The sequence below is a fragment of the Drosophila virilis genome, chromosome 4 (genome assembly GCF_030788295.1).
Source record: "Drosophila virilis strain 15010-1051.87 chromosome 4, Dvir_AGI_RSII-ME, whole genome shotgun sequence".
In the NCBI taxonomy this organism is placed as follows: Eukaryota; Metazoa; Arthropoda; class Insecta; order Diptera; family Drosophilidae; genus Drosophila; species Drosophila virilis.
The window spans coordinates 8355474-8376948 of record NC_091546.1 but is presented as its reverse complement, the minus strand read 5'-3'; the positions used below and the strand labels follow the sequence as shown (position 1 = coordinate 8376948).

General features: G+C 45.1%; 9 protein-coding genes across 12 annotated transcripts; 5 read left to right on the top strand and 4 right to left on the bottom strand.

The window, feature by feature from the left end:
* Positions 1 to 90: 90 nt before the first annotated feature.
* LOC6627455 (uncharacterized) lies at positions 91 to 1084 on the bottom strand. Its single transcript, XM_002052441.4, has 2 exons — positions 765 to 1084; positions 91 to 698 (listed from the first exon to the last, which is right to left on the bottom strand). The coding sequence occupies exons 1-2, from the start codon at positions 961 to 963 to the stop codon at positions 106 to 108; spliced, it is 792 nt and encodes a 263-aa protein (XP_002052477.2). The 5' UTR covers positions 964 to 1084; the 3' UTR covers positions 91 to 105.
* Positions 1085 to 1143: 59 nt separating this feature from the next.
* On the bottom strand, positions 1144 to 1975 carry LOC6627456 (glutathione S-transferase 1). The gene has a single exon (XM_002052442.4). It carries the CDS (start codon positions 1921 to 1923, stop codon positions 1261 to 1263), a length of 663 nt encoding a protein of 220 aa, XP_002052478.1. The 5' UTR covers positions 1924 to 1975; the 3' UTR covers positions 1144 to 1260.
* A 777-nt stretch (positions 1976 to 2752) lies between these two features.
* LOC6627457 (acyl-coenzyme A thioesterase 9, mitochondrial) lies at positions 2753 to 4382 on the top strand. Its single transcript, XM_002052443.4, has 3 exons — positions 2753 to 3032; positions 3088 to 3327; positions 3388 to 4382. The coding sequence occupies exons 1-3, from the start codon at positions 2849 to 2851 to the stop codon at positions 4359 to 4361; spliced, it is 1398 nt and encodes a 465-aa protein (XP_002052479.1). The 5' UTR covers positions 2753 to 2848; the 3' UTR covers positions 4362 to 4382.
* A 2-nt stretch (positions 4383 to 4384) lies between these two features.
* Positions 4385 to 6461, bottom strand: LOC6627458 (mini-chromosome maintenance complex-binding protein). Its single transcript, XM_002052444.4, has 3 exons — positions 5187 to 6461; positions 4879 to 5122; positions 4385 to 4808 (listed from the first exon to the last, which is right to left on the bottom strand). Exons 1-3 carry the CDS (start codon positions 6389 to 6391, stop codon positions 4425 to 4427), a joined length of 1833 nt encoding a protein of 610 aa, XP_002052480.1. The 5' UTR covers positions 6392 to 6461; the 3' UTR covers positions 4385 to 4424.
* Positions 6462 to 6561: 100 nt separating this feature from the next.
* On the top strand, positions 6562 to 8606 carry LOC6627459 (zinc finger BED domain-containing protein 4). The gene is made up of 3 exons (XM_002052445.4): positions 6562 to 6843; positions 6913 to 7896; positions 7957 to 8606. Exons 1-3 carry the CDS (start codon positions 6607 to 6609, stop codon positions 8554 to 8556), a joined length of 1821 nt encoding a protein of 606 aa, XP_002052481.1. The 5' UTR covers positions 6562 to 6606; the 3' UTR covers positions 8557 to 8606.
* A 479-nt stretch (positions 8607 to 9085) lies between these two features.
* SA1 (stromal antigen) lies at positions 9086 to 14231 on the bottom strand. Its single transcript, XM_002052446.4, has 10 exons — positions 14050 to 14231; positions 13662 to 13977; positions 13392 to 13565; positions 13025 to 13324; positions 12522 to 12955; positions 11622 to 12457; positions 10251 to 10609; positions 9892 to 10182; positions 9290 to 9830; positions 9086 to 9232 (listed from the first exon to the last, which is right to left on the bottom strand). Exons 1-10 carry the CDS (start codon positions 14124 to 14126, stop codon positions 9171 to 9173), a joined length of 3390 nt encoding a protein of 1129 aa, XP_002052482.1. The 5' UTR covers positions 14127 to 14231; the 3' UTR covers positions 9086 to 9170.
* Positions 14232 to 14420: 189 nt separating this feature from the next.
* On the top strand, positions 14421 to 15321 carry Gas41 (YEATS domain-containing protein 4 Gas41). The gene is made up of 2 exons (XM_002052447.4): positions 14421 to 15047; positions 15107 to 15321. Exons 1-2 carry the CDS (start codon positions 14522 to 14524, stop codon positions 15262 to 15264), a joined length of 684 nt encoding a protein of 227 aa, XP_002052483.1. The 5' UTR covers positions 14421 to 14521; the 3' UTR covers positions 15265 to 15321.
* Positions 15322 to 15629: 308 nt separating this feature from the next.
* Positions 15630 to 19183, top strand: ihog (interference hedgehog). 3 transcript variants are annotated; one of them, XM_015172966.3, is made up of 2 exons: positions 15630 to 15917; positions 16039 to 19183. In XM_015172966.3, the coding sequence occupies exon 2, from the start codon at positions 16066 to 16068 to the stop codon at positions 18787 to 18789; it is 2724 nt and encodes a 907-aa protein (XP_015028452.1). In that variant the 5' UTR covers positions 15630 to 15917; positions 16039 to 16065; the 3' UTR covers positions 18790 to 19183. The 3 variants fall into 3 exon arrangements, with proteins under 3 accessions (XP_015028452.1, XP_002052484.1, XP_015028451.1); XM_002052448.4 differs by having other exon boundaries at positions 16057 to 19182; XM_015172965.3 differs by having other exon boundaries at positions 16054 to 19182.
* Positions 19184 to 19709: 526 nt separating this feature from the next.
* Positions 19710 to 21374, top strand: Fgop2 (Fibroblast growth factor receptor 1 oncogene partner 2). 2 transcript variants are annotated; one of them, XM_002052449.4, is made up of 2 exons: positions 19710 to 19871; positions 19941 to 21374. In XM_002052449.4, the coding sequence occupies exon 2, from the start codon at positions 20023 to 20025 to the stop codon at positions 21037 to 21039; it is 1017 nt and encodes a 338-aa protein (XP_002052485.1). In that variant the 5' UTR covers positions 19710 to 19871; positions 19941 to 20022; the 3' UTR covers positions 21040 to 21374. The 2 variants fall into 2 exon arrangements, with proteins under 2 accessions (XP_002052485.1, XP_015028453.1); XM_015172967.3 differs by having other exon boundaries at positions 19714 to 19871; positions 19925 to 21374.
* The last annotated feature ends 101 nt before the right edge of the window (positions 21375 to 21475 follow it).

Below are 21475 nucleotides of genomic sequence, written 5' to 3'. Positions count from 1 at the left end.
ATTCTATTACGTTTTGTGCACGCATTCTCAACAGGGGAAACGAACTGGCTCAGTTTCTAAATCAAATTGAAAAATATGATCTTTTTTATTTTTAATTTTATTATATTAACTGTCGGTTTGATTCAAGTATTGTTCTCTTTTGTATTTGGCAATAATTTGCATTATTTCCAGTTTAGCGTCTATTTTGTAATCCTCATCCAGTTGATCCAAATCCTGAGCAACTGTCATGCCATAATGATAAAAATATGATTTGTGTGCTTTCCTAGGTGTTCGCACTTCCATGATTGTGGCCTCTTTTGGCCTTTTTCTAACAGGTGACAATGGTTCTTCTTCTTCCTCTTCATTCTCATGCTCACTTAACGCTGGCGGATCTTCGGCTGACGGTTCCTCTGTTTTTATCGTGATATTTGGTGGCAGGCAATCTTGTGTAGCAAGTGGATCATCTTCGGATAGATCAAAACTGCTCTCGCTTGGGTTGGCAGGTAGAATAGTGCCGCCACATGTGCTCACTTCCGATGTAGTTGGTTGTTGCTGTGGTCGAGATGCTGGTGTGTCCAGAGCTGAGCTTAAGAACGATAATGTTGACCTAAATTTCCAGGTGGTACTGAAGTTATCAGCATCTGCTCCGATTCTCCTTGATTTGCTCTCCTCGAACAAATAGTAAGTTTTCATGTTTGTCCATTTTTTTTGCAATGCCTCTAGAAACATAATATAATTACTTTAATATGCAACATTGTGCTAATCAACAATTTTATTTAATTAACCCTTTGTAATTGGTGTGGCTGAAAAAAATCCACCGTATGCATTGACTTTTTCTGCCAACAGGGACCAGAATTTTGCCTTTTTTGATTTATATGCAAATTGCGGATGGGAGTGGTCCCAAACGAACGGCGCCACTTTCACATGTTTGATTATAAAAAACAAAATCTCATCGGTCCAGACAACTTTGTTATTTTTACTCATTTTGTTTATACTATCTTTCGTTGGTTTATGCAGCGAATAAATCGATGTGCTTAACCTATCGATAACAAATATGCATATCGATTGTAATGTTTAAGCGTGGTATGCAGTTTTCAGCTTTTAGCGGCAACATAAACAACACATATCTTGTATTTTTGGCAATGGCGCCAAAACATTTTCGAGTATGCGCACTTTAATGCATATTTATTGTTTTAATAACGTTAAGTGTAAGAGAATATGTGGTAATTTATTTATAATACATAGACAACGAGGTACTGTCACATTCGTCTTCAAATTCTCTTACAGCTCAACTTTCGTCCACTGGCTTCTCATGAATGTCGCATATTGCTTGGCGCCCACATTGTTGGCTTCCTCAAAGTATGCCAGCTCACCGAGACGGGCCAGCCAAGCGGTGATCTTTGGATATCGCTGCGGATCAATGTCGAAAACAGCTGGCAATGATGAGACAGTTGCGCCACAGCAGAAGTCAGCAATGGTCAACGAATCTCCCGCGATGTATGGCTTATCCAGCAAAACCTCGGTTAACCGCAGCGCCTCGTGAACATTGTCTGTCTTCTCCTTTGAGACCTCAGTAAGTCCCCTCATCCAGAACGCACTGCTAACATTCCACAACGCCTTGTAGATCACACTGGCATCGAAGAACAAACGTTGATTGACTCCCGTGCGCTTTACCAATTCTTTGGGATAAAGTGCATCCGTCTTGGCATACTTGTCGCACAAGTACATGCATATGGCATGTGAATCCCATACGAGAACTCCATTGTCATCCAGCAGCGGCACTGTGCCTTGTGGATTTTTCTTTAAATATTCCGGTGTGCGAGTCTCGCCTTCGGCAAGTTTTATCTCCTTGTATTCGAATGGCAGCTCCAGTGCTTTAAGTGTTAATAAACAAGCACGAACCGGTGGGGACATAATAATTCCATATAGCACGATCTTCGACATCTTGCTGTGGGTGTGGTTAACGCATCAACGCAATCAATTAAACTATAGCTGACCACAGCTTTTATGCCTTATATATATACGCGTCGGGCGCAAGATTTTCAAAGCTTAACGTCAAAGCTTTTGAAAGCTTTCAAGTGAGCATAAATTCATATAACGATGATAGCGCGGTTTTCAACTCTGGCAGAAGCTATTCTGATTTGTGATGAAATTTGTAACAGCATTTCTGACCCCACACACAATAACGGTGATTGTGCATTTTTCGTACCCCTGCACAGGCTTGGGGCATTAATTGAAATGTATTTATGTATGCTCGATATAAATCGGGCAAACCTTAAACTTACAATTCTGTTATGATAGCGATCCGACCAAAGTGCTGGGTATTTTCTAGTCGAGAATTGTTGTTTTCATTTATTTCACAATAATGATAGGCGTCATCTATTTGATCTGTAAAGCTTGGAAATAAGCTTCAAGAAAATAATGATGATCGTGCAAATTTTCACTTTCGGCATAGAAATATTGCGGCCTCCCTCGAATTCTTATCAAGCTATTGCGTCAGTTACCCACCAACGATTATTTGTATTGCCTTTCAGTAACAGGAGGTAAAAAGAAGAAAGGAAATGGAGAGCAGGTGATAATAAGAGTAAAAGAGAGAAAGGAAAATAAAATAAGAGAAGAAAAAGTATGGAGTGTGAACAGGATTCTAAATATAAAACTTATAATCAAAGGAAGAAATCCTCTTGAATTTCTGAGAATCACATAGGGAGGCAATATCTATATATATATATATTTTTTTTTTGTATTAAAAGGTTATGAAAACTTGGTTTGTGGTCTCCCACAAAATATTCAAACTAAAATAAAATTAGTAGTAGTAGTATTTGGAATATCCCTCTAAATTCTATTCGATGCGTTTAGCTGATTCTTTAGGATGGCCCACGTGCTCAGAGCTCCAGGATCACCGTACTCGGTTCAACGTATTCTTAAACCAATCTATAAAACCTGTGTTTGCCATTTACTGAATTTACATCAGTATCACGATGCTAAAAAGGGGGATGACACCTGCGAATTTGAGGCCTTCCAGTCGGGTCACTGTTCTGGCACAATGTTAGATGGTAAATGTCTGCGAATATTGCCGTGCAGCTGATTTATTAATACGATGCCTTGCAGTGGTTAGGGATATTCAGGCACAAATCGGTTTGGAACCGGGCTACAATTCCATACCCAAGTGCCGTGCCAATCTACTAAAGTATCAGCCGGAGCTAAAGGATCTGCCGGAGCGCAGTATGAAAGACTCCTTTACAACTGCCGTATTGCCACTGAGTACGATTGCGATCCGGGAGCGCTATGTCAACCATCTGGGTCTAGTTCGCATGGGACGTTTAATGGAGGAGCTGGACCTGTTTGCCGGTAAGCAAAATCCATTTGAGTGCCGCCAACACGACGACTTAATTTATGCCACGTTTGCAGTGTGGATCTGTCATCGTCATCTATGTATCCCGACATTGCCAAAGGGCATACCGGTGCCCTACAACTTTGTAACGCTTCTGTACGACAGCGTAGACTTTACGAATATCAATGAAATCTCGGCAGTTGAAGACATTGAGTTGTGTGGTCACGTCTCGTGGACCGGCAACAGCTCCATGGAGTTAACAATATATTTGCGACAGAAAATGCGAACCGTAGCCAAAGCCATAATTATGATGGTTGCACGAAATGCGACAAATACGAGATCGGCACCAGTTAATGCTCTAAAACCCGCCAACGAGGAGGAGAAGCTATGTTTCGAGAACTCCACCGAGCGGCAAAAGAAACGTATGGCCAAGCAATCGAAATCTGTGCTCAATGTGAAACCAACATTGAGCGACGAGCAGCTCATGTACGAGACCTTCAAGCGGACTAGAGGTACGGACGCATTGAGCGTGAATATGCCCGCCAAATTGCCACCGAATTGCAAATGGATGTCCGAATCCTTTCAAACGACCATGTTGCATGCGTTCCCCGAGAATCGCAATTCATACAATTACATTTTTGCCGGTTTCGTTATGCGCACCGCCGTGGAAATTAGCTTCATTGCCGCCTGTATTCATGCTGGCGGTCGTCCCTTGATCCAGTGCATAATGGACGTTGCGTTTTACCGGCCGCTGAAGGTGAACTCATTCCTGAAAGTGACCGCCTATGTTGTGTACACATTCGAAAGATATATGCAGCTTTTGACAATTGTGCAAGCCTTGGATGCGAACAGTATGGTACAGATAACAACAAACGTCCTGCATCTCACCTATAAGGCTGAAGGGAACGTCAAGGAGGTGCTCCCATCCAGCTATCAGGAGACATTGTGGTACATAAATGGACGCAACAAATTTGACGCCTTCCAGAAACTGAGGGGAACGCGGAAAGTTAATAAAAAATCGCAAAAAAGTGTACGAACCGGAGAAAAATAAAATTACAAAAAAAAAAAAAAACGTTTGCTTAAATAAATATATATGTATTGAATTGGGGGGTACCTAATTGCGCATGGGAACGCTTGACTTGGGCAATGCTTGCAGCCGCTGGCGACGTTTTGATTCAAACTCGGTGGCCAGGTGCCAGGTTTCCTTATCCAGCGCCCCGTTGCCGCGCGCAATGCCCAAAAGACGCGACAAAACCAACAGACCATGCAAATCATCAGCATTGCTCTTCACATTCGCCTTGCGCATGTCCACAAAGTGCTGCTGTATCATTTCCGTATGCTCCTCGCTCACGCTGAATTGGGTGATCCTCGACATGGTCAAATAGTTGCGGAACTGCTGCAGCCGCGCCGGCTGCAAATAGTGCAGAGCTGCCTTCAGAGATTCCTCATACAGCTCGACAGCCTTGCCATCGGCATTAATGGGCAGCACAAAGTCGCTCTGTAAATAAAGGAAAAAGTGTGCTTAATAACTTCTATTTATGTATCCAGTGCGAGTTGTCATTGCCTACCGGCAACATGCTGCGACCCTCGCTGAGCACCAGCACCGGAATATCAACGTTGTAGTCTATTTGATAATACTGAAAGTCGCACTTTAACTGCTGATTGTTGATCAGATTGGCCAGATGCTGTATGGCATGCACGCCGTTTGCCTCCAGCTTGCCCTGCTGCATGCGTGTCTCGTCCAGCAGCAAATGCGTGTGGGGTGCCAGCTGCAGCAGTCCAGAAACCAGCTTGTTTGTCTCGTAATCCTTTCTGTTGGCGGTAAAAAAGAGTTCAATTAGTTATTCAACGATTTAATGGATTGGTGGTAACTTACTTTGGTGCAAAGGCGGCCGTGTTCATGGTGTCCAGTGTCATGGGTAGATAGTGGCTGGCGGGTAGCAGTAGCTCAAGCACCTCGTATAGCTTTGTTGTGTACTGCTGCATGCATTCCTTGGGCAAATTGCAGATGTTTAGTGCAAATTTACCTATGCTCTGCATTTCGGAGCGGCTATAAACCGTAGAGATGAGATGACAGAGCAAATATTCGGCGGCAAGCTCGTCCTCAAATAGGCAGAGCTTAAGCAGCATTCGCAGGTCCTTGTGTACAGTTTCCAGGGATTGTTGCGTCAATCCCAGCTCTGGTATTGCGGGCTGCTGCAGACTCTGATCCAGCAGCGGATTAGCATGGCACAACGACTTGACGCCAAAGGCATGCAAGCGTGGTATTAGGAACGGCGATGGATTCTGTGCCTGTAGCTCACTTAAGCTTTCCACATCCCTCATGGCCTCAACATCAAGCGTGGATGCGTCCAGCGCTGGATCCACGGACAGAAAGCCCACGAAATCCATAAGAGAGTTAAGCGTGTACTTGTCAAAATCTTCGTATACCTTTATCATGCAGGCCATGCTTGGACGATCGGGCAGCGGCGAGTTGAGCAAATAGTCAGTGCCTAGCACGGCGGAGCTGCTGGCGGTAGTTTCCGCTTTAGGCTCAACTGCCACACATTGCCTTTTGGGTGAGCTAATGCCGCTCGATTCATCTGCTTTGTCTACTTCCATGTCTTCCTGTTCATCAAGCGAGCGTTTTATACCATTTCCAACCCCAGTCTGTTGACTTGTTGGGTTCTCCGTTTGAGGGTTACATAGTTTTTCATGCTCTTTGGCCCAGTCATTTAAGCCAGGTACCGACACAACGAACAATGTACGCCGCTCGCCATGCACATTGCTCTCGGCTTGGTAGTCCAGTTGCTCATCCTTGCCCAGGCGAAGACAATCGCGATATTTGCCTGGCTGTAGACGTGTGCTACCGTCGGCTGATTTCACCTCGTAGCGCTCCAAATAGATTTCTGGATCCATCATGTCCTGCACCATGCCGCGAAAACGCACCAGTCCCTGATCCCGCAATTTGTGCAGTGGCGTGTGATTTAGCAGCGGAATGGAGTGCCATTTTGTGGAGTCGTTGAGTAATTCTTTCCAGCGGGCACTGTCTTGATTCGTCAGCTCCTCCGGAGAGCTCGGCAATTCCGTGTTACAAGGCATCGCACAAATAAACAAATAATTACCGTCTGTTGCTGTCGCGTGCGCGCCAAATTGCAATGATAGTGATGGAAGAAACGCGATAGAAATATCTAGCAAGGGTGGCAACACTAAATCTGGCGAATCGGGCACTTATCGTAATCGTTTTGTGTTATCGAAAGCTGTAAATTAGGGCTGCGACGAAACGGATGTAAAGCGGAGTATCCGCAAATTAAATAATGAGCAAAAAGAGTCGCGTTTGGAATTTTTTCTATAAAGAAAGCGATACTGTCGCAATTTGTTGCCTGTGCCACAAAAACTATTCACGCAAGGGTCGCGGCACAACATGTCTGCGAAATCATTTAAAGAGCAAGCATCCTGCCGAATTCCTAACACTATCCGAAAACGACATGAAGTACATGGTGAAAACGGAAATAAACGATAGCTCAACCGCCAACACGAACTTGCAGCTACACGTAAAAAAAACGAAATGTACTTTGAAACATTATTCGCAGTTTTATTAAAAACAATTACTATTATTCCAGGATACAGATCCATTGGAAGTCCAAAGGCCTATTGACTCGGACGAAGCTTATGAGTGCGATGAGAAATTGGCCCTAATGATAGCCCAACATGATTATTCCTTTGGTTTGATAAAAGATGCTGGATTTGTTAACTTTATCAAAGTACTACAGCCGCGATATACTATTAATACCATAGGCTATTATGAGAATATGATATGCCAAGACATATATCAGCGCATGCAGGCGCAATTAAAGCAACAACTGGTCATGCTGGAGTCCGTATCGCTGGCAACAAGCATCTGGTGGGGATCAGGCGACCAAGGCTTGCTCAGCCTAAGCTGTCATGGCATATTCAGTGACTTTCAGCCCAAGCATTTGCACTTGAAATGCGAAGCCCTGGACAAACGACAGACGGAAGAAGTTGCTTGCCGCATTCCCAATATGATATCCAATGCCATCCACGAGCTGCAGCTACCCAAAGAGAAGATTAACTGCATCATTAGAGATGAAGGCACCTGTACACAGGGCGCTGTCGTAGAGTGCAGTGTTCATCTGCTAAAACTGTGTGTGAAATGTGCAATTGAGTCGAATGAGCACCTGCAGCAATTGGATGCCAAATGTCTACAAATCGCCAAACACTTTGAACAATCCCCCATTGCGTATAATAATTTGAAATATATTCACGAGAGGCGTTTGAATCGAGAGCCATTTCCGTTAATGGAGTCCAATGTAACCCAGTTAAGCTGGAATGCAATATTTCGTTTAAAAGCTCGCCTGCTCAAACTAAAAGATGCTCTCTCAATTTATGCAGAAGAATATAATATGGTAAAAATGTATCCGGATGAATGGCTGGATATTGATTTGGGTAATCGTGTCATCCAACCCATTGAAGAAATTATCAGTATTTGGAGTGATACCTCAGCGACAGCCTCCTCTGTCATACCGCTAATAGCAGCTCTGCGGGATTCGCTTCGCACAGATGTGCACAACTTTGTGTCTTCAGTGGTAATGTCCTATAAATATCAGAAATATATATATGTTTCAAAAATGTTTAATTTCTTACAGACCATTTGCTCGTTTGCTCGAAAACTTCTCGAGGAGCTGGAATCCAAATGCTCCACAGTTATCACGGATATCAAATATTTAATGGCCACATATTTGGATCCGCGTTACAAGCAAGCGTTTTTTACGCAGCAGGAAGCGCAGCTGGTCACAGATGAGGTCTTGACACAACTGTGCAGATCCCACCTCCAGCAATGGCAGCCACCAATGAAGATCGTTAAAGTTGTTCCCAATGCTAAAAACGAATCGAAGATTGACTCGTTTCTTGACAACATGCTCACACCAGCCAACTCCAGTTCGGAACCCTCCACATCGTTTCATTCCCAATCGCAACTGAAAAACTTGTTGTATTTGTACAACTCCGAACCCAGAATTGAGCGCCAAAGCGATCCATTGACTTGGTGGCGATCCAATAATAAGTATAGCGCCATGTTTCCAATTGTAAGACGATATCTATCCACTCCTGCCGCTAGTATTGCCAGTGAGCGGTTGTTCAGTGCATCTAAAAACCTTTTTAGTGATATGCGATCGGGTCTGTGTCCCGAAAATGTTTCAAAAATATTGTTTGTCAAAGCTAACCTTGAGGCTCTAGGGCAAGAATAGTAATGTATTATTTAAATAAAATATTGGCTTGTTAAATTATGACTCAATAACCTGTAGCTATTTTTAATGAGCCACAGTTTACTCGTAAGGCAATCGACTGCTGTTAAATATCAATTCTTTCAATTCTCGGATTGTCCCAATCAACCAAGTAACATACTCAATTCTGAAGGAATCTTCGATATCTCCTTGGCGAGCTTTAAGTGGAATTCGAATACGAAACAAGTTTCGGGCAATTTAACCTCTGCCTGGAATATTCAACCCGGTGATCGCATTCAAGTAAATGAATAAAATCGAATTAAATTTAAATAAATTAAACTACAATAAATATTTTCAGGCAAATCTAGCAATGTATCGGCATAATTTTGGAACCTGGCAGACAACACCAATCAGTGTGTCTCTCTTTAACTTCTGCCAAGCTCTGTTTGACAAAGATTAATGTATATCCTTTTTTGGCCAAATCAACGGATTTTCCAAAAAATTTACATTTTCTACTCTGTCACACCTTTTGAACTGTATAATTAATATTACGTTCAAATTTAAGTTACATTTTATTCTTATAATTAAGTGAATGGGTTGTTAATTTTATATTATTTTTTATTACCCCAGAGGACAGGTCAGCCTCTATAGTCGGGATCATTGTGTTCCTCCTCATCTTCCTCTTCCTCGTCATCTTCATCTAAATGAATAACAATGTTTAATATTGTGTCAGCTGTATTGATCGCCAGTAACTTACCATGATCTCTGCGCTTGCGTGTGTATGCACGACGTGTGGCCACCGGCGCCTGATCGGTCTCGCCGTGCAGCAGGGAGTTGCGATAGAGTATCAAGGGCTGCCATTCCTCGGCTCGGCTCGATGGCATGCCCGGCGGTATGACCTTGTCTAGGAAGGCCATAATTACCTTTTTGTCCTGCTTTAACAATTTATAGTTAAACTCATTAAGCACCTCCAGAAACAATAGGCGAGTCGGTGCTCGCACTGGATCGTCGGGCTGTTTATTGGCAGCAAAGTAAATACCGCCACGATGTATGGATGCAACCGAATCGCGATTTTTAAGCGCATCGAAGCCAAAAGTAAGCGCAAATCGTTTTGCCAACTCCTTTAGGTCAATAAATTCCTGTGAGCTTTTTGATACAACGCCATCATCGCTCTGCTCCTGCAGACTCTTAAATACGGTGATGAGACTCAGCAGCAGCGTCATCGCAAAGTTGACCTTATTGATTTCGCGGGCCTTGCCCAGCGTCGCCTTTATAATGTCGCCATACTCGTTATAGCACTGTAAATAAGTATTTAAATAAAGCCAAGTCTAGGACAGATTTGTGTGGCAAGAGATATACCTTGACATAGTATTTGAAGATGCTCGCCGCACGCATCGTAGGTATTATGTTGTAGACAATTAGCTTGCAATAGCAGGCCAAGAAGTTGCGTTTTTTGTGCAGCTCCTCGATGCGCGTTTCATCCTGGGCAACAACTTGCTTTAGCGAGAACACATAGTGCTGCACAAAGTTGTCCAATATGAGATGCTCGTCCATGCGGGACTTGTACTCCAAGCTGCGTATATGCTCACTCTCGCTGCGCGCCAACTGATCCGAGTAGATTATAAGCAGATCACAGATGGACTGGTAGGCCTGTCAAAAATAAAGCAGTATATTATTAGATATTTCGCTAATATAGATGAATAATACAATATACGTACAGCCTCTTGAATCTGGACAGTGGGTCCATCGCGGGTCAGCTCAAAGCAGGCGGACATGAAGCTGTCCAAGTTGCCGCGCAGCTCGGCAACTGCCTGAGCCACATTCAGCGTCTCGCAGTCATTCTCGACATAGTAGAGGCCCCAGCTAATCGAGAAGTAGCAGGCCTCTATGCAATAGGCCAGCGCCTCGTTGGGCAGGCAACGTTCAACATTGTCCTTGCACTGAGCCTCCTCGACGTCACGGAATAGGGATTTGAATAGGTCCCACGGATTCAGATTGTGCGACGAATACAAAATTGACAGCACTTTTAGCGTTATGGTTATATTGTAGATATCATCCTCATTTGGTGTCTCCTCGCCTGCAAATAAAAACAAAATAAAATTAGTATTAACAATTGAAAAAGACAACTTTCAAATGACTAAACTATATAAAAGAATATATATATATTCCATTTACCATTTGAACTGCTCAGGGGAGCTCAGGGCAGAATGAGCCTCTCTAGGAGCTCACATCAATACACTGATCTTTATACAAAAACACCACGTCAGAATCTGCGCCGGCCGCATCACACACTCAACTAAACGGCAGCTCAGGCCAGAATGGGCCTCTCTTGGAGCTCACATCAATACACTGATCTTTATACAAAAGCACCACGTCAGGTTCTGCGCCGGCCGCATCACACACTCAACTAAACGGCAGCTCAGGCCAGAATGGGCCTCTCTAGGAGCTGACATCAATACACTGATCTTTATACAAAAACACCACGTCAGGATCTGCGCCGGCCGCATCACACACTCAACTAAACGGCAGCTCAGGCCAGAATGGGCCTCTCTTGGAGCTCACATCAATACACTGATCTTTATACAAAAGCACCACGTCAGGTTCTGCGCCGGCCGCATCACACACTCAACTAAACGGCAGCTCAGGCCAGAATGGGCCTCTCTAGGAGCTGACATCAATACACTGATCTTTATACAAAAGCACCACGTCAGGATCTGCGCCGGCCGCATCACACACTCAACTAAACGGCAGCTCAGGCCAGAATCGGCCTCACTATGAGCTCACAAACACACACGCACAAAACACCACAAGTCACGATCTGCACCGGGCCGCCGCGCAGCTTCAACTGAGGAGCTGCTGCACTGTGCAGCCCTATTTATACAGCCTCCGCCTCTGTTAAGTTGAGTTCTGTTAATAACATTTATGTTAATAACATTTATGTTAAGTACATTTATGTTATGTTAAGCTGATTTATGTTATGTTAAACTATGTTATGTTAACTGATGCTATTTTAAGTACATTAAGCATATGTTAAGTTAATATTATATTATGCTGCTAAGGTTATTTCGCAATATTAAACAGCGACTCACCCAAAATCAGATTGCGCCACTCAACGATGGTATCCTTGTACTTGTTGACCGCATTCTCGATGATGTTGGAGCGCGCAATGTTGCAGCGGGTGTAAGTGGCGCTGCCCTCGGCGCAGAGACACTCCAGTGTCTTGGCGCAAGTCTCGAGTACGTCGCGGCCGGTGTGCATGCACATTACCTGACTGATTTTGTCGAGCAGCGCCTGCAGGTTGCCCTCCTGTCGGTTGGTGGTGTACAGATTTAGATCAAAGTACTGTGGCACAGCCAGCAAATTGGCCAGTTTCTCGCTGTCAGCCTGATACTTTTCCAACAGAGCCGGCAGAGTCACAATGAAATGCTCCGTCAGTTTGACCTTCTCGTCCTGTATAGCCTTTAGCTCCTTGGAGCTAAGCGTAAACTTGCGATTGCTGGCACGTCCCACGGGCACCTCGCCCGATGCCGATTGCTTTACACTGCTCACCATTATTTCAATGAGTGTGGACTCCTGTTTGTTGTCGAGCACCTCTTCATTGGGCCCGGGCTCCTCTAGCAGCAGATCCGTCATACATTCCCAATCACGCACCATCTCATTGCTATCAATGAACGAGTCGACCAAATATGCGCCATGTTCGTGCAGCTCCGATTCAATAAAAAATTGCACTAGATCGCGTATAAGTGGCGTATTGGGCAGACGCAGTTTGCCGCGTTTGGTCTTCGTTTCCTCCATGTCGGCAGTGAGGTGGAACAAACGCACATTCAGAAATTCTGCAGCGGCCTGTGCAACACCCCGATGTGATGAGTAGACCAGCTCGTAAACGATCTCACAATCCTTATCAGCCAATATTTCCGGATGTATTCTAAAACATATGCAATCATTTACATAAGTTGTTTTTTTTTTAAATGTTTTTTTTGTGGACTTACTTTAGTATGCTGATAACCAGTTTAACTGCGTGGACGGACACCTCAAATTCCTTGTCCAATGTCATAGCCACAATTCTGTCTTTGAACTTGGATGTGAACAGCTCCAATTTGCCCTTAAGCTCCTCCTTGTCATAGAGCGGCAGCAGCGATTGCAAACATCGTAGGCGTACCTCGCCAATTTTATCGTGTAACGTCCAGCCAATATACTTTAAATATGAATCATCGAGGAAATTTTGTGGATAATTTTCCATCCAGATGCCAATCTCAGCCATGCAAATGGCTCGTATATCCGGCAACGTGTCTCTGTAGCGATGCACAAACACCGATTTGAACATGTAGGTTAACATGCTTTTGATCTCATCCATATTTTCCTCCAGCTCCGAACGTTTTGTCATCAATGAGTCCAAGCGATCCGATGCGCGTCGATCGCGCGACTAAAAGACATAACAAATTTTTAGAATATGAATATAAGGTATACATGAAACATTCAAGGCGCTTCTAACCTTGACACGTTCGGCCTCAAATTGTTTAGCTGCATTTTCAAAATTATTGGATACGAGGAGGGCAACATCCACCAAGGCGGTCATCAATTTCATGGCCGCCAATGTTGCGGTATGACGAAAGGCGCGCACTTGAGAGTCGGAGAGTCCCGTCAACAGCGATATAACGTTATCCATTAAAAACTGATCGTAGATAATGGAATACTGGCATTGTTTAACAAGTGTTTGTACAAAATCACAGAAATTATTTTTGAATTTCTTCCATTGTGTGCCGGTCATGATTAATGGATACTCGCCGCTTTCCTAAAAACAAAATTAATTGCAATCTGAGCAGGTGATTTTAATGATTTGAGATGTTCCTTTTATTTACCTCATCAAATTCCTCCGTCATGCGGCGAATAATAGCCGTATGATCAACGGGATATTGTATATCCTCCGATATTTTGCCCTTACAGCCGCTGGCGTTTATGAAGAACTGCATCAATGCGACGAGCGCTGTCTCCCGATTCCCCTTGTACTGCCCAATCCACTGGTCAACGATGCTCTGCATTAAGGATAGTATTTGTTAGTTAGGCTCAAATTAGTCTTCATGCAAAACCTCTGCAGACCAAATGGTCAAATAAATTTTGTTTATAATTACCGCAATGGGATTTTTAGAATGTCGCACAATATAGTACAGGCTGTTCTCGTCAGTGGTAATTTCACGCTCATTGTCTATGCGTTCATGGTGTGCCTTCTCCACGGGCTCCTTGCGTGGCCGCTCAATGCGTTCCTTGCGCTCCGCTGGAGGTTTGCGTGCTTGCGGCGTCTTCCTTTTGCGTGAAACTGGGGCAAAGAACTCATCCTCGTCGTCATCAATGATTGGCGGCTTGTCACGCACACCACCGCGTGCCCGCAGGCGCGTCATGCGCTTGGTGGGACTGTCTGCATCAGATGTGCTTTCATTTAAGGCATCGCTGTTGGAACAGATATTTCAATTAAAACTTGAATATGGGGCTTGGGTTTGTACATCTATGTATATATTTTACCTGTGCAGCTCGTCGTATTCCGGAGCCGGAGGCGGATCATCCATACGTATGCGCTTTCCACCTCGGCGCGCCATCATGTTGATTTATCAACTGGTGGCCAATTTAAAAGGATTTATTTATACTTTTATAAACAATGTTTTTGCGTATGAAAAAAAAGCGCGATAGCGTCAATGGAAAGCAGCAATTGGGGATGGCAGCGTAAAGCCACCAATACTATCGTTTCGAGATATCGATAAATTCAAAACGATAGAAAGAGAAAAAGCATTTGTTTATACTAGCCCAACGAACAATTGAGAGCGAGTGAAAGAGAAATAGCATATGTACAGGTATTGCTACAACGAAAAATCACCAATACTATCGAGTATGTATATCGATGCCCAATGGCAAAAGTAAAGAAAGCAGCGTCTGTTTTGATTTAGAGCACATCAATAATAAATAAACAATTACAATATAATAGTAAAACCAATTAAATATGACTGAATTTGGTGCGGAATCGGGCGGACGATTGAAGGGCGTCACCATTGTGAAGCCGATTGTGTATGGCAATAAGGCACGCTCCTTCGGCAAGAAACGTGAAGAGGATGGCCATACGCATCAATGGCAGGTTTATCTGAAGCCCTACTACGATGAGGATATGTCGATTTATGTGAAGAAAGTGCACTTCAAATTGCACGAGAGCTATGCGAATCCAAATCGCATTGTGGTCAAGCCACCATACGAAATTACAGAAACCGGCTGGGGTGAATTCGAGGTTGTCATTAAGATTTATTTCAATGATCCCTCCGAGCGGCCGGTGACTTGTTACCACATATTAAAGCTGTTCCAGTCACCCGTCGTGGACGGTGAGCTAACCTCCTCCACGACGATGGATACCAAAAAGGGTCTGGTATCAGAATCCTATGAGGAAATCGTTTTCCAAGAGCCCACACAGATTATGCAGCATTATCTCTTGCTCTCCGAGCAAAGTGCCAATGGATTGCTCAACCATGACACGGATTGTAAATATAAAACTGTATAAAATTGAACTCGATCTGTTTATGTACCTAAACCATTTCAGTTGAGGAAAAAAAAGGAAAAACGCTGGACAACATTGTCAACGTGAAGCAAAAAGTCAAGAGCGAGATCGTGACTCTAAAGGATAAGCTGAAACTGGCTCGAGAAACTATTGTTAAATTTAAAGCAGAGTTAGCTAAAGTCCAAAAGCCGCCAGCCTAAATTCTTAATTAAGAAATATTCATTTTAAGTGTATCTAATAAAGTATGTTGTAGAATACATTTCAGTTTATTCATGGTTTTTTTTTCAGAAGCGTTGCAACAGCTGCATTGTTTTCTTGAGAAAGTATATAATACACATGTATATAGACTACCTAAGCCATAAAATGTTCATATTATTAAAATTATTGCTGTGTTGCACGCAGGTTCTGCCAGCTGTAAAGAGTTGTAGGTAAGTGCATTCATTCAGTTCCAGCTGGGTATCTTTCACATACACACACAAACACGCAAGCATCCACTTGCACTTACCCATGCATATGTGCTAAATGAACCATTGAACCAGTCAAAGATTTTAGTTTAGCTGAATGAACCAGTACACTTGAACTGGCGTCGCAGTCGCGTTTGCAGCATCCAATTTCGATGGCAAGAAATAAAATGTTATTGTTTATTTGTACAAGTTGTTAAGTGTATATGCATGTCGGGTAACTTGTAAACGAAAAATGAACACAATTCGTTGTTAACAGTTAACGAGCATATAATGAGCGAACATACGACTGTATAAAGTTAAAAAAGACAAAACCAGCTTCAACCTCTGCGCAAACGCGTCGGCTAGTTTAAGTCGAGAACCGAACAAAAGCAAGGGAACACCTTAAGCAGGTAAGCATGCGCATTACCTGTTGCCCACATCCAGCATATCTAATATGTTGTATACAGGCATTGTTTTTGACATTTTGGATCTAAAGTCGTTAAAACTGCACAGCTTTGGCATTGTAATTAGTTTTACCTTTTGCAGCAGTGCCCCCAAATGTCGCTGACGCGACGCTTCAGTTTGACGCTGCTGCTGCTGCTACCGCTGCTGACGTCGTTGCTTGCAGCAATTCCGGTTTTACAGGCCAACTTGTCGCCTGCGCCGTCGTCGTCGCCTGGGCCAGGCGTGCGAATACTGCGCGCGCCTGAATCGACAGTGGCGCCACCTGGCGACGAGGTGGTGTTTGTGTGTGAGACCAGCTTGCCGCCGGAATATTTCGAATGGAGCTACGCATCGAGCCGCAGTCATCCGCCACGTTTTAAATATTTAAAATCGAGCAGCGCCAAAGCCAATCATAATATAACTATTACACACAATAATGACATATCCAAGCTGCGCGTCATTGTGCGCCCCGAGACCTTGGGCGAGTATCGTTGTGTCGCCTGGTTTGGACCACTGGCCGTCACATCCACCACAGCGCGTCTGGAGATGGCCAGCATAAGTGGAGATGGCGCTGACACTGACCAGCGGGCGCATTGGCGTGTTGCGGCCGGCAATACTGTGCTCTGGCACTGTGGCCAGGTGGCTTCGAATCCGGCGCCCAGCTGGAGCTTCTATTACAATGACAACGAGATGCCACCAGCTTCTACGCTCAGCGATTCCAATGGCACGCTCCTGCTGCCGCATGTTTCCGCGGCGAGCAGCGGCAGCTACAGCTGCGTGGCCACCAACACGGCATCTGGAGTGCGCCTGGCGTTGCCCAGCCGATTGGAACTGCAAGTGCCGGCTGCGGCCTTGGCCAGCACAGCTCCAGCACTGCTCAATGGGCAGCGTGTGCGCACTCAGGTGTTCGCCAAGGCAGGCGAGACTGTGCTGTTGCTGTGTCCGGGCGTGGGCTATCCGCCACCGACTGCTGTCTGGAGCAGCCCCAATGTGCCCGGCGCTGTCTACAACAACCGGACGCGTGTGCTGCCCTATGGACTGCAGATTAGTGCACTGCAGCCACTGGATGCGGGCACCTATATATGCTATCTGGACAATGGCATACGGCCCGCTCTGGAGCACTTCATTGAGCTGGTCGTGCAGAAGTCGCCGCGTATCTTGCGCCCGCCCACAGCCAATTTGACCAACGAGGGTGAGCGCATGCAGCTGGAGTGTGAGGCCACGGGAATGCCAAAGCCAGAGATCTACTGGCTGCTCAATGGCGAAAGTAGCGTCTACGATGTCGAAGCGGAGCAGGTGCCCAATGGCCACCTAATCCTGCACAGCGTGCAAAAGCGACATGCCGGCTACGTGCAATGCTTTGCAAGAAATTCGCTCGGCGAGCACAGCGCCGGCACACTGCTTCAGGTCAATCCCAAACAGTTACCGGACGGCGAGGGCACGGGCATGGACTCGGGCAGGTCGTCCGCTCGACCCACGCACAGTCGCAAACAGAAGCAACAGACGCAAATGGTGCCGCCGTCGGCGCCAAATGTAACGCGGCTCTCGGACGAGTCCGTCATGCTGCGCTGGCATGTGGTACGCAACGATGGCTTGCCCATACAGTTCTTCAAGGTGCAATATCGTATGCTCACGGAGAGCGGCAAGCGCAAGAGCTGGCAGACGACCAACGAAAACATACCCTACGGAAGACAGCGTCACGAATCGGGCGCGGGTGTGCGAAACTTTACGTCATCTGTGACGGGCCTAAAGCCGAATAGCAGCTATCGTTTCCGCATCATGGCCGTTTACTCCAACAATGACAACAAGGAGAGCAACACCTCCGGCAAGTTCTTTTTGCAGCGCGGCGCTGCACTGGCGCCGTTAGCCGTCCCGGAGCTGGTGGACATTGAGGAGTACTCGCAAACGGCTGTGGTGCTTCACTGGCGTCTGTCCAGCGATGCGGACGAGCAGCTGATATCCGGCTACTATGCCTATTATCGGCCCTCAGCCTCCGCTGGCGAGTATCTGAAGGCCACCATCGATGGCGCCAAGTCGCGCAGCTTTCAAATCTCTGCCCTGGAGCCGGGCACCATCTACGAATTCAAACTGCAATCCTTTAGCGCGGTGGCCGCCTCCGAGTTCAGTGCCTTGAAGCAGGGACGCACACAGCGGCCCAGGGCCAGTAGCACGCCGCAGCCGGTGCTGCATGCCGTGGATACGACCACGCCCAGCCATAACGAGACGTTCAACATGAATCCAATGCTCACGGGCACCATTGGCGGCGGTGCCCTGCTGGTGCTGCTCGTGATCAGCGCCTGTCTATGCCTGTGCCGACGTCGTAGCTCGCGCGGCAACAATCCGCAGCACAAGCCGCGTCTAGCGGAGCTGCGCGAGGACTTTGTGCCACTGAACACATGCTCTCCCAACAAGCCACGCACACGACATATACACATAACGCTGAACCCGCTGGCCCAACAGCAGCAGCAGCAGCAGCAGCAGCAGCTGCAGCAACAGCAGCACGACGAGAAGGAGGCACAGGACAACGATATGGGCTACTTTCAACGCCAGCCGGTTGTCTACGATGCGGAAACGTTGGGCTTCAATGGACTCGCACGCATGTCGTCCTCCTCGCTACGACGCTCGCAGCGCACGCTGGAACGTGCCGCTGCCGGTGGCGGCTCCGGCGGCAACAATAACAATCTTAATCAGCCCGGGGATGGTTCGCTGGCCAACTCTGCGGACAGTCCTCGGCTGCAGGCATCCAATAAGCCGGGCCGTGTCATTCTTAAGCGTGCCCGCTTGTCCAGCCGCTCGGAGAATCTCTCATCGGGCAGCCTAAACAGCGTGGGCGTCTAACTCGTGATCTTTAGTCTATATTCACATATATATGTATATATATATATATTTATATATATATATATATACCATATATCTGTATGTACGCTATTCCTCTACCTCTACTTTTTAAACTTCAAATGACATCTACTTAAACAGTTTGTACTTGTGTATACAAATGCTTTAGCTCCTAAGTACTTAATTAGTTTTCTACAATTTATTATATATGTATTACATATATGGAGCGTGTTTAGCTCAAATGTGCATTTTTATAGTCTAGTTTATGGACATACGCATAACATAGTTAGTCTTCCACATTTTGATATAAGTTGAAATTCTGTACTGATAGCTTCATAGTTTTATAAAAAAATGACAATAAAATTTGCTAACTTTCCGAAAAAAAAAAAACAAAACAAAAACAAAAATGCCTATATCATTAATAATTTAACCAAATGTGTATGTATATTACACATTAGAATGCCCAACAAGTTTAAGCTTCGGGCAAGGCGTTTGCAAAACCTGCTTATGGAAGATATGTAGATAAAAACAGACCGTGAGTTATTTGCAAACGGTATGCAGACAACCTGATCACATTTTCCAAGTTGTTTATCGCTTGTTTAATACAATAAAAAAATTTGAAGACGGCAGCTTTCTGGCTCGGAGTTACATTTGTCACCCCTCAAACATTTATCTTTGCAAATATTTGTAATTATTTTGACAGCTGTTCCTGGCAACAAAATGCATATTTATGATTCTGATAAGACCAGTTTTTAAGTTTAAAAAACAGCTTCTTGTATGTGCATGCCATATATACGCGTAATACCTATTTATAATGCAGGTAACTTACAGTTTGAATTCAAATTTCTTAACGATAGACAACGGATAAGTTATCGGTCGATAACATAAAATGCGTCTCTGTGTGGAAAAATGATGGCAACCTTCTCAGCTGTCAGCTGTCAAACCACCTAAAATAATTGGGTCGAACCAAAATTTCTAATAGTAACATTTTAGGTGGTTTTTCTTATTTGTAAAATTCAAATGGTTTGCAATTAGTGTAAAGCGCAGAAAATTAAACAGGTCCCAGGTCCCCCCGAGTTTATTGCGTAAGTTGAAGCATGCAGCAAAAAATACACACAAATACAGATCAAGGCTATAGCTGTTCATTGTTACAGTTTGCGAGGCCTGGTGCGAACAAAAGGAACAAGAATTGGGAATCTAAAGAGGAAATTAGAATTCGGAAAGAGGATCGGCAACATGTCGAACCTATCAGTGGGACAGATGATAATGGATGCACAGCGTATGGCCAGTCGCGTCAAGGATTTGGATGCACTGGGCACAGCTCTGCTGGAAGAGGCAGAGACCAATAATCGCCTAGTGGAGAGCTTGCGGCAATACCAGGAGGATATTGAATCACTGAATCGCGTGGCGAATAACAAAACGAATGTGGATATGGTGAATCGCATACAGCAACAGAATGTCAACAGCTCTGAGATACTTAAAGAGAATCGCGAGCTGAAGATCTGTATTGAAGACTACGAACGGGCCATGGAACTGATGATGCAGAAGTATCGCGAACACACCGTAACGAAGGTCCTGGACAGCAAATTTAACTTTAAGGAGCTGTACAACGAACGCCTGTGGCAGGTGATACGCGAACAGCGCGAAAAGATCAACGAAATGGCGGCGGTCATGCATCGAGCGGCCACTGCAGATGATGAGAATGTGCAGCGGGAACTGCAGACAATATCACAGCTGCGCATGGAGAATGAAACGCTGCGCGAACTGCTGCAAATCTCCAAGCAGTTCGGTTCAGCGCAGCGGCCAATACGTGAAGGCGATCATCTGCTTGAGGAGAAAGCGGTGCAAACGGACAGCCAGGCGGATGATTCTGCGGACGATCTGTCCATATCTGGTGCTTCGGTGGAAAACATGAACAACAATTCTGTCATACAGATGTACGGCAGCCCAGAGGTCGCCAGCAGCACCAGCAATACCAGTACCAATTCAGCAAACACTGCCTCAGTAAACGCGCCCAGCGCTGCTCAGTCAACCAACACAGTTGTAGATGCTGCTGCTGCAGCTGCTGTGGCTACTGTGGAGAACACAAACGCCAATGAGAATAACAACGGTCCTGCTGCTCTCAGCACGCCAGAGACGCCAGGCAAGGCAGCGGCGACGACAACGACAACGACGACGACGCCCAACGACGGCGAGGAAGAGCACGCGGTGCCCGTTTTGGGTGCAGTTGCAATTGGTGCCAACGCAACATGATAGGTGCTGATACAGCAATGTCTGGATCGCATTGTCGTCATTGTCATCTCCAGTCAATCATTGTTAATTTGTAATCGCTAAGCAGCACATCTTTGATTTCCGGCGAAACGCATTCATCTAATTAACAACACACAAAGAAACCAACACTCAATCATATGTACACCCATTAATTATATAGTTACTCTGCATTAGTTCATAGCGACTAATAATCTCTAAGTAATTTATACATACATACATACAAGTCTCATCGAAATCTAATACACACTCACACTCTATAATCCATGTTGTACTATGTCGACTTATGATTTCTTAATAAATACCATAATAGAAACTGATTGAATTGTGATTTGATGCGATTTTCATCAATGTGAGCGTACAATTGAATAGAAAATTGTTCGAGTCATGCTTTGATGTGTATTTGTAGCTTTGCCCTTTT

Excerpts from the sequence above, each read along its gene's own strand:
- SA1 (XM_002052446.4), bottom strand. The coding sequence starts at position 14,126 with ATGATGGCGCGCCGAGGTGGAAAGCGCATACGTATGGATGATCCGCCT. Across the intron at positions 13,566-13,661 it reads ATTCTAAAAATCCCATTGCG|AGCATCGTTGACCAGTGGAT; the intron begins GTAATTATAAAC and ends TCCTTAATGCAG. Across the intron at positions 12,956-13,024 it reads TTGAGGCCGAACGTGTCAAG|TCGCGCGATCGACGCGCATC; the intron begins GTTAGAAGCGCC and ends TATGTCTTTTAG.
- LOC6627456 (XM_002052442.4), bottom strand. The coding sequence starts at position 1,923 with ATGTCGAAGATCGTGCTATATGGAATTATTATGTCCCCACCGGTTCGT.
- LOC6627459 (XM_002052445.4), top strand. The coding sequence starts at position 6,607 with ATGAGCAAAAAGAGTCGCGTTTGGAATTTTTTCTATAAAGAAAGCGAT. Across the intron at positions 6,844-6,912 it reads ACACGAACTTGCAGCTACAC|GATACAGATCCATTGGAAGT; the intron begins GTAAAAAAAACG and ends CTATTATTCCAG. Across the intron at positions 7,897-7,956 it reads ACAACTTTGTGTCTTCAGTG|ACCATTTGCTCGTTTGCTCG; the intron begins GTAATGTCCTAT and ends AATTTCTTACAG.
- ihog (XM_015172966.3), top strand. The coding sequence starts at position 16,066 with ATGTCGCTGACGCGACGCTTCAGTTTGACGCTGCTGCTGCTGCTACCG.
- LOC6627455 (XM_002052441.4), bottom strand. The coding sequence starts at position 963 with ATGAGTAAAAATAACAAAGTTGTCTGGACCGATGAGATTTTGTTTTTT. Across the intron at positions 699-764 it reads AGCCACACCAATTACAAAGG|AGGCATTGCAAAAAAAATGG; the intron begins GTTAATTAAATA and ends TTATGTTTCTAG.
- LOC6627458 (XM_002052444.4), bottom strand. The coding sequence starts at position 6,391 with ATGCCTTGTAACACGGAATTGCCGAGCTCTCCGGAGGAGCTGACGAAT. Across the intron at positions 5,123-5,186 it reads ACGGCCGCCTTTGCACCAAA|AAAGGATTACGAGACAAACA; the intron begins GTAAGTTACCAC and ends TACCGCCAACAG. Across the intron at positions 4,809-4,878 it reads AGGGTCGCAGCATGTTGCCG|AGCGACTTTGTGCTGCCCAT; the intron begins GTAGGCAATGAC and ends CTTTATTTACAG.
- LOC6627457 (XM_002052443.4), top strand. The coding sequence starts at position 2,849 with ATGGCCCACGTGCTCAGAGCTCCAGGATCACCGTACTCGGTTCAACGT. Across the intron at positions 3,033-3,087 it reads TTCTGGCACAATGTTAGATG|TGGTTAGGGATATTCAGGCA; the intron begins GTAAATGTCTGC and ends GATGCCTTGCAG. Across the intron at positions 3,328-3,387 it reads GGAGCTGGACCTGTTTGCCG|TGTGGATCTGTCATCGTCAT; the intron begins GTAAGCAAAATC and ends CCACGTTTGCAG.
- Gas41 (XM_002052447.4), top strand. The coding sequence starts at position 14,522 with ATGACTGAATTTGGTGCGGAATCGGGCGGACGATTGAAGGGCGTCACC. Across the intron at positions 15,048-15,106 it reads GCTCAACCATGACACGGATT|TTGAGGAAAAAAAAGGAAAA; the intron begins GTAAATATAAAA and ends AAACCATTTCAG.
- Fgop2 (XM_002052449.4), top strand. The coding sequence starts at position 20,023 with ATGTCGAACCTATCAGTGGGACAGATGATAATGGATGCACAGCGTATG.